Source organism: Rhinopithecus roxellana, chromosome 4, assembly GCF_007565055.1.
Source record: "Rhinopithecus roxellana isolate Shanxi Qingling chromosome 4, ASM756505v1, whole genome shotgun sequence".
Classification (NCBI taxonomy): Eukaryota; Metazoa; Chordata; class Mammalia; order Primates; family Cercopithecidae; genus Rhinopithecus; species Rhinopithecus roxellana.
In genome coordinates, this window is record NC_044552.1 from 91823268 (window position 1) to 91835377 (window position 12110).

At 41.0% G+C, this 12110-nt stretch overlaps 1 protein-coding gene across 2 annotated transcripts in view; it reads left to right on the forward strand.

Moving 5' to 3' along the window:
- The first annotated feature begins 10322 nt into the window (after positions 1–10322).
- The window catches only part of SH3BGRL2 (SH3 domain binding glutamate rich protein like 2), a 64098-nt gene continuing 62310 nt past the window's right edge, over positions 10323–12110 (forward strand). Inside the window, exon 1 of one of the 2 annotated variants that reach the window (XM_010370072.2) lies at positions 10323–10615. In XM_010370072.2, coding sequence (XP_010368374.1) covers positions 10571–10615 — 45 coding nt within the window. In that variant the 5' untranslated portion in view covers positions 10323–10570. The remainder of the gene's footprint in view (positions 10616–12110) is intronic. The other variant, XM_030929216.1, reaches the window with a different exon arrangement.

The window sequence follows — 12110 nt, forward strand, 5'->3', positions numbered from 1 at the left end:
CAGCCTCCCTTGCAGATGGCCATGTGACCCAGATCTGACCAGTGAGGTATAAGAAGTCTGCTGGAGTACTTCTGGGGAAGCTCTTCCTCCCTAATAAGAGGAAATCATATTTTCTGCTTGTCCTCTTCTTTCTTCCTATTTGGGATGATGGTATGAAGATGCCATATTTGAGGTTGTGCCAATCACCTTGCAACCATGAGGTGGTAAGAAGCCCAAGGAAGAGCATCATGCTGAAGATGGCAGAATGGAAAGTGGAGTGTTGTGGGCTTTGAGGACATTGTTAGACTGATGTAATAAATCTGGTTTAACCTCCCTGTACACATCTTGTTATGTGAAAGAATCAAATGTCACTATTGCTATTGGAAATTTGTCAGATTTGACCAAACTGGCAGCTGCATATATATCAATTAATATGGGAACTGAAGCAGATTTTGGAAACAGGAAGCCTGTCTTCATTTTAGGTTGATAGGCTGCAATTTAGTACTGCAGAATTCGTTTCCTCCAGCACCTACCCCACCCACAACCTTGACTACAAAGACAATTGTTACTCTTAACTGAGGAACAGTGGCAAAAGGTAGCAAATTATAAGAAAATAGGCACTGATGGGATTTTAATTTCCTAAACTATTACTTGTTCTACTTTACTATCTAAAACTGGAAAAATAATGATACGTATTGCAAGTAAACTTTAGATCATACCTCAAAGATTCCTTTCAAAGGCTCCGGATTTTGTGTCTCTTTGCATGGTTCTCATACAACCACTCACTCATGACCTTTGTGCTTCTACCCAGGATTCCAGTTTGTGATAGCTAAAACTGTTTCACTCCATCCCCCAAAACACACCTCTCTGTTTTATTAATCTTCATATTTCCAGCATCTAGTACAGTGTCTAGATATATTAGCAACTTGGTGAATGAAATTAAAATTGTCTGATACCTTCTGTATTGAATAGGTACTTGAGTCATTGGGTTTTTAGGAATTACCAGGGCATATTGGGCATATTAACATATTTTCTGGTTTTGAGAGATGATTTTTAAAAATTAATTATTTCCAATTTAAAGAATTGCAAATTGCTGAAGAGAGGTAGTTTGATAACTTACCGATAAAGAGCAAGTGTTCAACAAATAAACTGAATTGACCAGAATGCTCTTTTAAAAAGCTATGTGTTCTGGGCAAATGTAAACTAGTTAAAGTAAAGTAAGGCATTTCACCACATTGTTCTTTGGGCATAAAAAACTTAATGAGCTTTAAAAATATGTCTGATTGCCGGACATGGTGGCTCACGCCGGTAATCCCAGCACTTTCGGAGGCTGAGGCGGGTGGATCACTTGAGGTCAGGAGTTCAAGATCAGCCTGGCCAACATAATGAAACCTCATTTCTACTGAAAATACAAAAATTAGGCGGGCATGGTAGTGTGCACCTGTAATCCCAGCTACTCAAGAACCTGAGGTGGGAAAACTGTTTGAACCTGAGGGGCGGAGGTTGCAGTGAGCGGAGATCGTGTCACTGCACTCTGGCCTGGGCAATACAGTGAGACTCCGCCTCAAAAAAAAAAAAGTCTGATTTACAATCGGGGGCAATTAACATGGGAAAGACTAAATGCTGTCATTGAGTGCTTCGTTTTGTCCTAAACTTCACGATACCTGGGTCAGATAAAGCGCTGAGTAGGTTGAATTTATAGGAAAGTGTTCCCTGATATCAGTGTTAAATCTATTTCCATTTAATGCAAAAATGCTTTCCCCTTGAAAGCTGCTATTTAAACACAAAGACTCTCATTGCAGTAAGACCAGAGTGATATCTGCAGTTTGAGTTGCTTTTGAACATATTAGATGGAGATGGACACAAAGAACTGAGGAAAAGAAGTGGTAAGCTAATGTTAAGGTGTCTGGTTTTTCTCATCTCTGATTTTACTTTCAGGAAAAATTAGAGAAATTTGGAGGTGAAGACTTAATTGTTCTTTTTAAACTCTTTATGGCTTAAGGTGTTAAAAAGCACTAAAGGCAAATGTTCATAATTTCCATTCAGTAGGCCCTTCAAAATCACAGGAAAAAGAATAATAAAAATATGCATGCTACACAAACAATAACACTTTATGTTTGTTTAACCTGACTTTTCCATTTTCTCTAATTGTATTTTTTTTTTTTTTTTGAGACGGAGTCTCGCGCTGTCACCCAGGCTGGAGTGCTGTGGCCGGATCTCAGCTCACTGCAAGCTCCGCCTCCCGGGTTCACGCCATTCTCCTGCCTCAGCCTCCTGAGTAGCTGGGACTACAGGCGCCGCCACCTCGCCCGGCTAGTTTTTTTTTTTTTTTTTGTAGTTTTTAGTAGAGACGGGGTTTCACCGTGTTAGCCAGGATGGTCTCGATCTCCTGACCTCGCGATCCGCCCGTCTCGGCCTCCCAAAGTGCTAGGATTACAGGCTTGAGCCACCGCGCCCGGCCTCTCTAATTGTATTTATATGTAAACATTTTCTTATACTTCTTCTATTGCAATTATTTTAAATGGCCTTTATGCTTAGCATAATGAGAAATTATAATGAATTCTAAAAACTCATTAGCAGTGTATTTATGAGGAATCAAAATAGTTTCTGAATTCAACAATAACCTAAATGCAAATTTTATGTTTATTATAACATGGTAATCATTTACAAAGTGGTGAACTAATAAAACCAAATACAGAGTATTGGAAATACCTGTAACTTGTGTTGCCTAGAACTATTTCAGCAATAATCAACATTGAATCTTTATTTTGTTATAGTGTTGTCATCTCCTGACCTGCAATGCAATCTGGGAAAAACATAAATATGTCGTCTATACTATATATAGTATATCATATATATATCATCTATACTATGGATGATATATATGATAGTATATCATATATATCATCCATATATTATTATAATGGTTAATATATCATCTATATATTAATCAAAAACATAAAAATATCTATCATTAATATTTTTATTAACATATAGATGATATATATTAACCAGAAAAAGATGACTAGGAGAGTCCTACAAGATTAAAAATGAAATAAAAATAAAGAACAAAAAACAATCAATATCTGATCTTTTCCTTTAAGCACAAAGCATACTTGTAATATGTTCAGTATCATCTTCCCCAGTTAGGCCATAATTTCCATGAAGGTAGGGATTGTGTTTAATTTACTGCTGAATCCCCAGCATCTAGTAGAGCATCTGGCAGAAACTGAGTGTATATAGCTGCAAGAAATGAACCGCACACAAGGGCTTCAGTTTATCCAGTGGTTACCCTATCAGCAGATCTCAAAGCTTCCTTGTTATTGCTGCAGGATGGCAGCTGTGCAAGTCATCTCCCTTCCATCTCTTCTCTTTTTCAGTTTGCTGAGTTTTCAGTAGGAATAAGGTGCTAAGGGAATGAAAGTGCTTTTTGGTTTTTGGGTATTTTTTCCTGTCAGATAGGATAAAGAACACTATTGGTTGAGGGGAATGTGAACTGATTCAAGAATATGTCCTGGGTGGACTCCATGGCTTATGCCTGTAATCCCAGCACTTTGGGAAGCCAAGATGGGAGGACTGCTTAAGCCCAGGGTTCCAAACCAGCCTGGGCAACATAGACTCTGTGTCTACAAAAAAATTAAATGAATAAACTAGCCAGGTGTGCTGGCACATGCTTGTATTTCCAGCTACTCAGGGAGCTGAGGTGGGAGGATCTCTTGAGCCCTGAAGGTCAAGGCTGTAGTGATCTGTGTTAGCACTACACTCCAAACTGAGCAACAGAGCAAGACCCTGTCTCTATTAAAATACATACACACACACACACACACACACACACACACACACACACACACACACAATTTACCTCCATTCCTTAATCATGAATGTTGAAAGTTCCATTCAATTCAGGGATTGATTAGTATGGTTCCTGATAATTAAAATTTTATTTGATCAAGAATAGACAGAATTGGCCTGATGAAACAACATAAAGCAGTAGATAAATTCTCTTTTTATGAAATTCAAGCTGCATTATTTGACTTTATTGCTGCTTCATTTCACAAATATTCTTTTTATCTTAATTATGGCCTCCAAACTTCAATAACATCAAAAAGACTTTGTCAAGAACTTTAATTGAACATGGTACTGTATAAAGAGGCTTATACAAAACCAAATACTTGTTATTTAGAAAGTTAAAATCACACACATGAAATGAATATTTATAGGATTTATATGCTTTGTGCAAATGCAGGCCCTTTCCTGATTTACTATGCATGATTAATAATAGATAACATTTCTGGAGTCCTAACTATGTGCCAGGCATGGTGTCAAAAAGCACTGTACATACATCATCTCTATTAAGCCCTGCAACAACCAGGAAGGTAAGGAAGATGAGGTATTGGCAAGTTAAACCAGCTGCCTAAGGTCATATAGTTGTGACATTAATGCAGGTATAGCTTCCCATTCTTTAACCCCTCTGGCCTACCCCTTCCCTTAACCTCCTCTCCCCCAAATCTATCACCCACTGACAGCCAAAGGTGCTGACTCAGTTTTTGAAGGAACAACCACTTGGAATTGGAAAGTGATTGTGATAAGCATGGTGTGGGCACTGTGAAGTCCCTTAAAAAGTTAAATCCTTGGGGAGCCAGGTAATATTAGTTTAAGAGCTGTTAAGAACGGGGCAGCCCTAAAAGAATAAAATTATCAGTCAGATTCAATTCTATTCTAAAATTAAAATCTGGGCCAGATGTGCTGGCTGACACCTGTAATCCTAGCACTTTGGGAGGCTGAGGCAGGATTGCTTGAGGCCAGGAGTTCAAGAACAGCCTGGGCAACATAGCAACACTCTGTCTCTAAATAAGTAAATAAATAAAAATAAAATTGGGATGGTTGAGACTTCAAACTGTTTAAAAGAACTCTTTATTTAATCTGTAGATAAACCTTAATGACCATCCTGGCGAACACGGTGAAACCCCGTCTCTACTAAAAAATACAAAAAAACTAGCCGGGCGATGTGGCGAGCACCTGTAGTCCCAGCTACTTGGGAGGCTGAGGCAGGAGAATGGCGTAAACCCAGGAGGCGGAGCTTGCAGTGAGCTGAGACCTGGCCACTGCACTCCAGCCTGGGTGGCAGAGCGAGACTCCGTCTCAAAAAAAAAAAAAAAAAAAAAACCTTAATGAAGGATATTTATGTTCCCTGATTTCCTTTATAGCTTCTGCCCTTGCTCTCTCCCTCTCCCATCAAATTTCCAAAGAGGAGAGATGAAATGTATCATTGCCTCTATTACCTCATCAGGTTCCAGTCCTCAAGACACTGCAATCTGGCTTCTGTCTCCACTCCTCTACTGGAAGTGCTCTTACAAAGGTCAGCAATGATAATAAACTATTACCATGATAACAACTAGTACTTCTTGTGGATTTATTGGGTGCCAAACCCTGGGCTCAGTGCTTTACAATGGAGAGAGAAACCTGGAGGACCATAGGGCTGTACCTGTAGATGGTGAGTTTAGTGAGCAAACCTGAGTTTAGTGGGCTCAGTTTTTAAAAATCAAGCCAACATCCAAAAACCAGAATACTTCAGCTACAGTCCTCATGGTGCCCACCCTTTGCACGAAGTGAATATATTTGCACTTGGATCTTCCTCACCTCCCTAATCAATGTCACCTGCCTGACCCCTAAAGAAGCATGATTTACTACCCACGCTTTACATAGGTATTCTGGTCAGGATTTAATAGTTGAAAGAAAATAGACCCATTTAAAGTAGCTCAAGATAAAGGAGGGGGATTATGAAACAGCAACTCAAGGGCAGGAACCACAGCAGACTTGAATTCATGAAAACTAAGACTGGAAGCAAGACAACTGTGACCCTCCTTGCTAGTGTCTCAGCTTCTCACCACATAGTGACTCCATTTCCCTGGGCCACAGACTAGCTTCCTCTTTTTACTCATTTCAGTCCCTTAATTGCCTTAACTTGCTCAAAGCTTCTCATCCCAACCCTATCCCAGCCTCATACCATCCCCCTTTATTCTATTGCTAACTGCCTTAGTCTTTAAATTTTCTAATTATAAATTCCTAAAAGAGGAATTTGAAGGACCTGCATGTATTTTCCAACCTGGTCACATATGTTGCAAATTACAAGCTGCAATAGGTCATGCCAGGGGAAGTACACAAATATGGTCCAAATATTCCAAATATCTGTGACCAGGTAGCCTGAGAGTTTCCTTTAGAAGGGCTGTGGGTTGACAGGCACTATACGGCATAACTTAAATAATATCCTAAGGGTAGTTAATTCTCATTAGAATATTGATTGATAGCCATTATTTATACCCATTTTATAGACAAGAAACTTGAGGCTTATCGAGGTGATGAAATTTGCCCAAGGAAAGTCTCTATTTTCAATATAATCTTTCTTGACTTTCAGGCTAACATTCTTAGATAGTCTCTACATTTTGAAACTTAAAATTCTTCTCTTGGTTTCTGTGACAGTATACTCTTTCAGTTTTGTACTATTCTGGTTGCTCCTCTACTATTTTTAATTCCTTGTTCTTCTTCCAATTCTTAAATGTAGGAGATCTCCAAGGGACTCTTCATGGCTCCTTCTTGTCTCTTTCCATATTTTCTTCTTAGGCAAAATAATAGGCTTCTGTAGATTTAGATATAGTCAGACATCATGATTTCTTAACTTGGGGTTCCTGGATCTCCCCTCAGCCCCAGCCTAAAGGGACTTGATAGAATTTAGGGGGTTCATTGACTTGAATGAGAAAAAAAATTTACATCTTTATCTTTCCACTAAACTCTAACTGAAAGTTACCAATTCCTTCAATTATGAATGTAGTTAACAAGCCTTTGTAATAGCAGTAACACTGTGACTTTGCTACCAATAGAAATCATAGGCATTTTCATATTTTCCAATTATTGCAAATATCTCAAAATTTTATCTTTTCCCTTTACTACTTCAAAATCACGACGGCCATTTGATCCACCACTCAATCTTAATATTTAATACATTAATAAAGAATCATACACATTATCATATCAAAATTTTAACATGTTGGTAATTGTTTTGCAATACAGTTTCCTTTGTAATCTTATACTTTCTTTTTTTTTTTTTTTTGAGACGGAGTCTCGCTCTGTCGCCCAGGCTGGAGTGCAGTGGCCGGATCTCAGCTCACTGCAAGCTCCGCTTCCCGGGTTCATGCCATTCTCCTGCCTCAGCCTCCCGAGTAGCTGGGACTACAGGCGTCCGCCACCTCGCCCGGCTAGTTTTTTGTATTTTTTAGTAGAGACGGGGTTTCACTGTGTTAGCCAGGATGCTCTCGATTTCCTGACCTCGGCCTCCCAAAGTGCTGGGATTACAGGCTTGAGCCACCGCACCCGGCCACGTAATCTTATACTTTCAAATTTTCTATATTTAGAAACTTTTTTTTGAGAAACCACGGATAGATTTCATCAGACTACTAAAGGGTCCTTGGCACTCCTCTTACTCCCACACAAAAAAATGGTCAAGAACCCCTACTTTAAAACATTCTAGCCATATGGTCTATCAGGACTTGTAAAGGGGATAAAGTCCTAGGCAACACAGGAGCCACTTTCTTCAAGCCTAACGACCTGCTCGATTTTCTTAGTCTTATCTTTCAGTTTTGACTACCAGCTCTATCTGTAGACCTTATTTGTCAGATTGGCATCTAATACTCTCTGTGGTCTGATAACCTGGTGTTGATCTTGGACCTTTATCTTACATCCTAGATTGCGTTCTGCTCTCAGTTACTCTTCCACTTTGTTTACTGACTCTGGGTCTCAACTCTATAATGGCCTTGCTGTTTTACTGGATTGCTAACACATTTTCTCCTGCATACAAGGTCGAAAGGTGAACCTTTTCATTCAGGGTGGAAAAAATATAGGATTCTTCTTGAAGTATAGTTCTGACAATATCCTTCTGTTCCTCAGAATGCATTTGGACACAGACTGCTTATGAACTTCTCAGGGCACTTTTGGTTCCATGAAACAAAACCTGTTTCAGGTGGCTTAAGCAAGATGAGGAACTTACAGATACAGGGATGTTACATAGCCCTCAAGAGCAGGGATATAGGAACAGGTTGAATAGGATCAGGGATTGGCAAACTCTTTTTCTGTAAAGGCCAGATGTAAATATATTAGGCTTTGGGGGCCTTATGACCTCTGTCAGTCTACCATAGACAATACCAAGAGGAACATGTTTCAATAAAACTTTATTTACAAAACAGGCAGCCATGTGCATTTGATATGCAGGTCATAGTTTGCGGACCCTTAGATGATAGTATTGTCAGGACTCTTTCTAAAACTTAGAGCTATTATCTCCAACTCTTTTTTACAAATTCTCTGTTGTTCTCTTTCTACCGACTAGCTTCTTCAGCTTCTCTGATTCTCATGTTGGAAGCTCTGAGCTTCCATGTCACAAATTCAAGCTCTCTTGTTTTCCAAGTTTCAATTCTGAATCTTTAGGGTAGAAATGTCGCTTGGCCTTGCTTGGCTCAGGTGCTCACTCCTAGATCAGCAAGCTGTGGTCAGAGGGTTAGGTCCTGCTGTATGTACAGGGCTTTGGGGACCCTTACAACCTCTAGGATCAGAGGAAAGGAGCAGAAATCCTAAGGAGCTGAGCAGATAACCCAGTGAAAGTCCTCTGTTGGTATTCATTCAAACCTACTTTTTCACATTGTCCTCTACTAGTCCCCTCACATTCCTTTCTGAAGCAAAACCAACTCCTTGCTGTTCTCCTCACACACCCTGAATAGTCTCACCCTGCATCCTCCCTATCTGCAGACAGAAATTCCACTCATCTTTAAAATACCTTCTACAATGGCCACCTTTTTCCTTTATATCCACACAACACTGTATTGGTGCAGTGTGTCTTGTTCTGTCCCTATTTGTGTATCTGCCTTTTTCTTTCCCAGACAATAGGTGCTCTGCTGACAGATAAATGACTTGTTCAACTTTTATCCATTCTTGTACTTTTCACGGAGTAGGTTCTGAGTTCCAATTATTTGAGTTTAACAATATCTTCGTAGCTGAATAATTCCAAACTGAAGAAAATGTTGACTTTTATAAAGACTTGCATTTATATAGGAATTATGGTATCCACTTTTAAGAAAATTACTTTCTATTTTATAAACATGCATTTCCACATTTATGGTAGCAAAATCAAAGTACATTTGCCAAGAGATACTAAAGACAGCAAAGCTTCTATTTAAAACTTTAAACATGAAGAAGAAATAAAGTCCCATTAGGATTGTCTCTTCTATTATTGAAGGAAATTTAAAAAGATTCCTGCTACAGAAATGGCTTTAAGAAAAGCAATAGGAAAGGTTATAAACTTGAAATATTCATAATTGCTCTAAAAAGTACTTCATAATCATTGCCCTTTGTGCAAGAAATTTATCAAAGAGCCACAGACCTCATCATCTAATTTCTTACTTTTTCTTAATTAACATTATTCCCAGACCTCTGCTAAACTCCCGTGTTGAAAGGAAAGAAGTAAATACAGTACAGCAGGGAAAACTGGTTCCTTTCAACAAAACTGTGAGAGAGGCTTGAGCTTTTGTCAAACAGAAAGCACTTGATAAAAAACTATTCCTAAACTATTAGCAACTATACAAAAGCTTTTTATTTAACAGCATCCTCCTGGGAAACTGCGCTGGAATGTGCAGCGGTTCTGAAAAAGGCACAGGTTTGGCTGAACTGTAAATATTAGGTGCACAGAGGCGAAGCCATTGTGTAGGGTAGGGGTGGGGCGGGTGGGGTCCTGATTTCCAATATTGATAGAAGGATTCCAATTTCGTTTGGTATTTATTTTTTTCCTACTATAATTACAGTTTTGCTAAGAAAAATAAAATATTGGTTGTGTTCCCATGTGGGTTTCTAATTTTCAGTGTGTACAGACAAGAGAAGACCTCTCATTTACCCAAAATAATCACCTTTCTGCAATCTCCAGTGCTACTGGACAAACAAGCGAGCCCTACCGTCCACACCTCCCGAGCACCCGGCTCGCTGATCCCGCCTGCTTCAGGTAGCTGGGGTTAGCCCGGTACTCCAGCGGCCCTGAGACGATGTGTGGCCGCAGCACGATCGTGTCTGTTGGCATTTCTGGGTGTGGATGCTCCAAACCAGTAAACCACAATACAGAACCCAAGCTTGGACTTTGAACCAAGCCCTTTTGCCTAGTTTGCTTTTTCCTCGTCAAGCTAGGATCCTTGCCAACCCAACTCACAGCTTCTCCCCAGGTTGCGGCTCCCCTCCAGCCACCTGCGCGTGTTCGGGATCGAAGAGCAGTCAGGAGGGGAACTCAGTCCACCAGCCACTCCAGGGAGAGACGGAAACTACAACTCCCATCACACACCACAGCCGGCTCCCTCCTCCTCCCTCTTCTTCCCCTTCAGCCTGCGGCCGGGCGGCGCTGGGCTTTTATCTGCGGACCCGGTGGGAGGGAGCCAGATCCCAGCGATCTTCCCCGACGGCAGTGCTTTGTCCGGAGGCGGCCGGCGGCTCGTAGCAGGGTTCAGGTCTGCGTCCACGCCAGCCCAGAGCCCGGGGGCCAGGGGTCTGTCCCGGGCGCACCGAGAGGATGGTCATCCGCGTGTTCATCGCCTCTTCTTCGGGCTTCGTGGCGGTGAGCGCGGTGGGGACGGGCAGCAGGTTGGGGTCGCGGGGCGCGGGTCCTGCGGGAGGCGCGCGGCGCTAGTCACTGCGCGTCCTTGCGCTCTGCGCGTCCGCCCGCGGGAGCCCGCGCCCGGCAGGTGATCCATCACGCTCCGGCAACAATGAAGAGGGCGGGGAGGAAAGGTGGGTGGGGGGCCCCAGCCTCACCCAAATGCCCACCCCGCGTGGCCTGAAAGACAGACAACGCGGCCTGAAAATGGAGTCCGAGGGAACCCCCCAGCTCCTGTTGTGTGGCGAGGAAATTTGGGGAACGGGTTGTTCAAGAGCTTCGGGGTCCCCCCTTCCTCTAGTTTAGTTCTTCCCGATTTGGGACCTTCAGACTGGTTATGTTTTGCACGGGAGCCTTTTTGGATGCTTTGATTTGTTAACCTAGCTCCTGAATGAAACAAGTTTAAGTGGGAATTGCTCTCTGTCCTCCCTTCCCCCGCCAGCAAGTGCATTTGTTTAGTTTTATACCTGCGCAAAGAGAATGGTACACCAGGTTTGTCCTGTTGTGCTAGGATTGTTTGCTTTTACTGTCATGTTTTTCTTAGGGTGCCATAAATATTTTTGCATCTTTATGTAAATGTGTGTGTATGCACGCGTTTTCTTTCCACCTTTAATGCTTTGGAAATTTTATCCTGGGGATCTATGAATTGTGGTTTTTTTATTTAATTATTTTTAACTATTCTGTTTGGTGGATGTTCTTGAATTTTTTTAGAAAGATTTTTTTTTTTTTTTAAAGGAAGGAAAGTTAAATAGCTAGAGATGTCAGACTTTAAGGAAAAATTCAGTAGTTAGTATATTTGACAGCTCACTGAGAGACACAGCACATGTGTTTTACATGATTATTGAGACTTGTTTTCCTTAACCAAGAGTTCAACTATAGATTTAAGAACCTTCTTGGTGACATATATAATCAAGGAACATCAAAAAATGCATTGTAGATTGCTTAAATTTGGTCTGGCCAATTGTCTGCCCAGTAGCTCAGTCAGATTGTTCCAAAATTTGTTTCTTAAGCGGGTGCAGTGGAGAATGGAATAAAATATTGTTTAAAAATCCTTGTAAACTAACTGAAGTTTTTTATTTAAAAAGAAACCAATGCGATCATACAAAGTCCCTCCACCCCCATTTGCACTAGAAACAATAGATGGGAAAATGCAACTTATCCTTATGTGCGGGCATGTTGGAGTTGTCAGACTTCTGACAGTTTCTGGTGTTTCTAGCTATTTGGATTGGTTAGTCATCCCTGCCTTTTGTAGGTTTCCCTACTGAAGCCACACTTCATGTGTTTACAAACTGGCACTGTTTCAAGGGTAGATTTGTTCAAACGCACTCCTTACTAAGAATGCTACAAAGCTCTTGGTTTCACCACCGACTTGCATGCTTCAATAATTGTCCCAATAGCATTATATTGATTATGGAAGAAATGGTTTCTATCCCTTCCACAAGAGATAAAGCCTAGG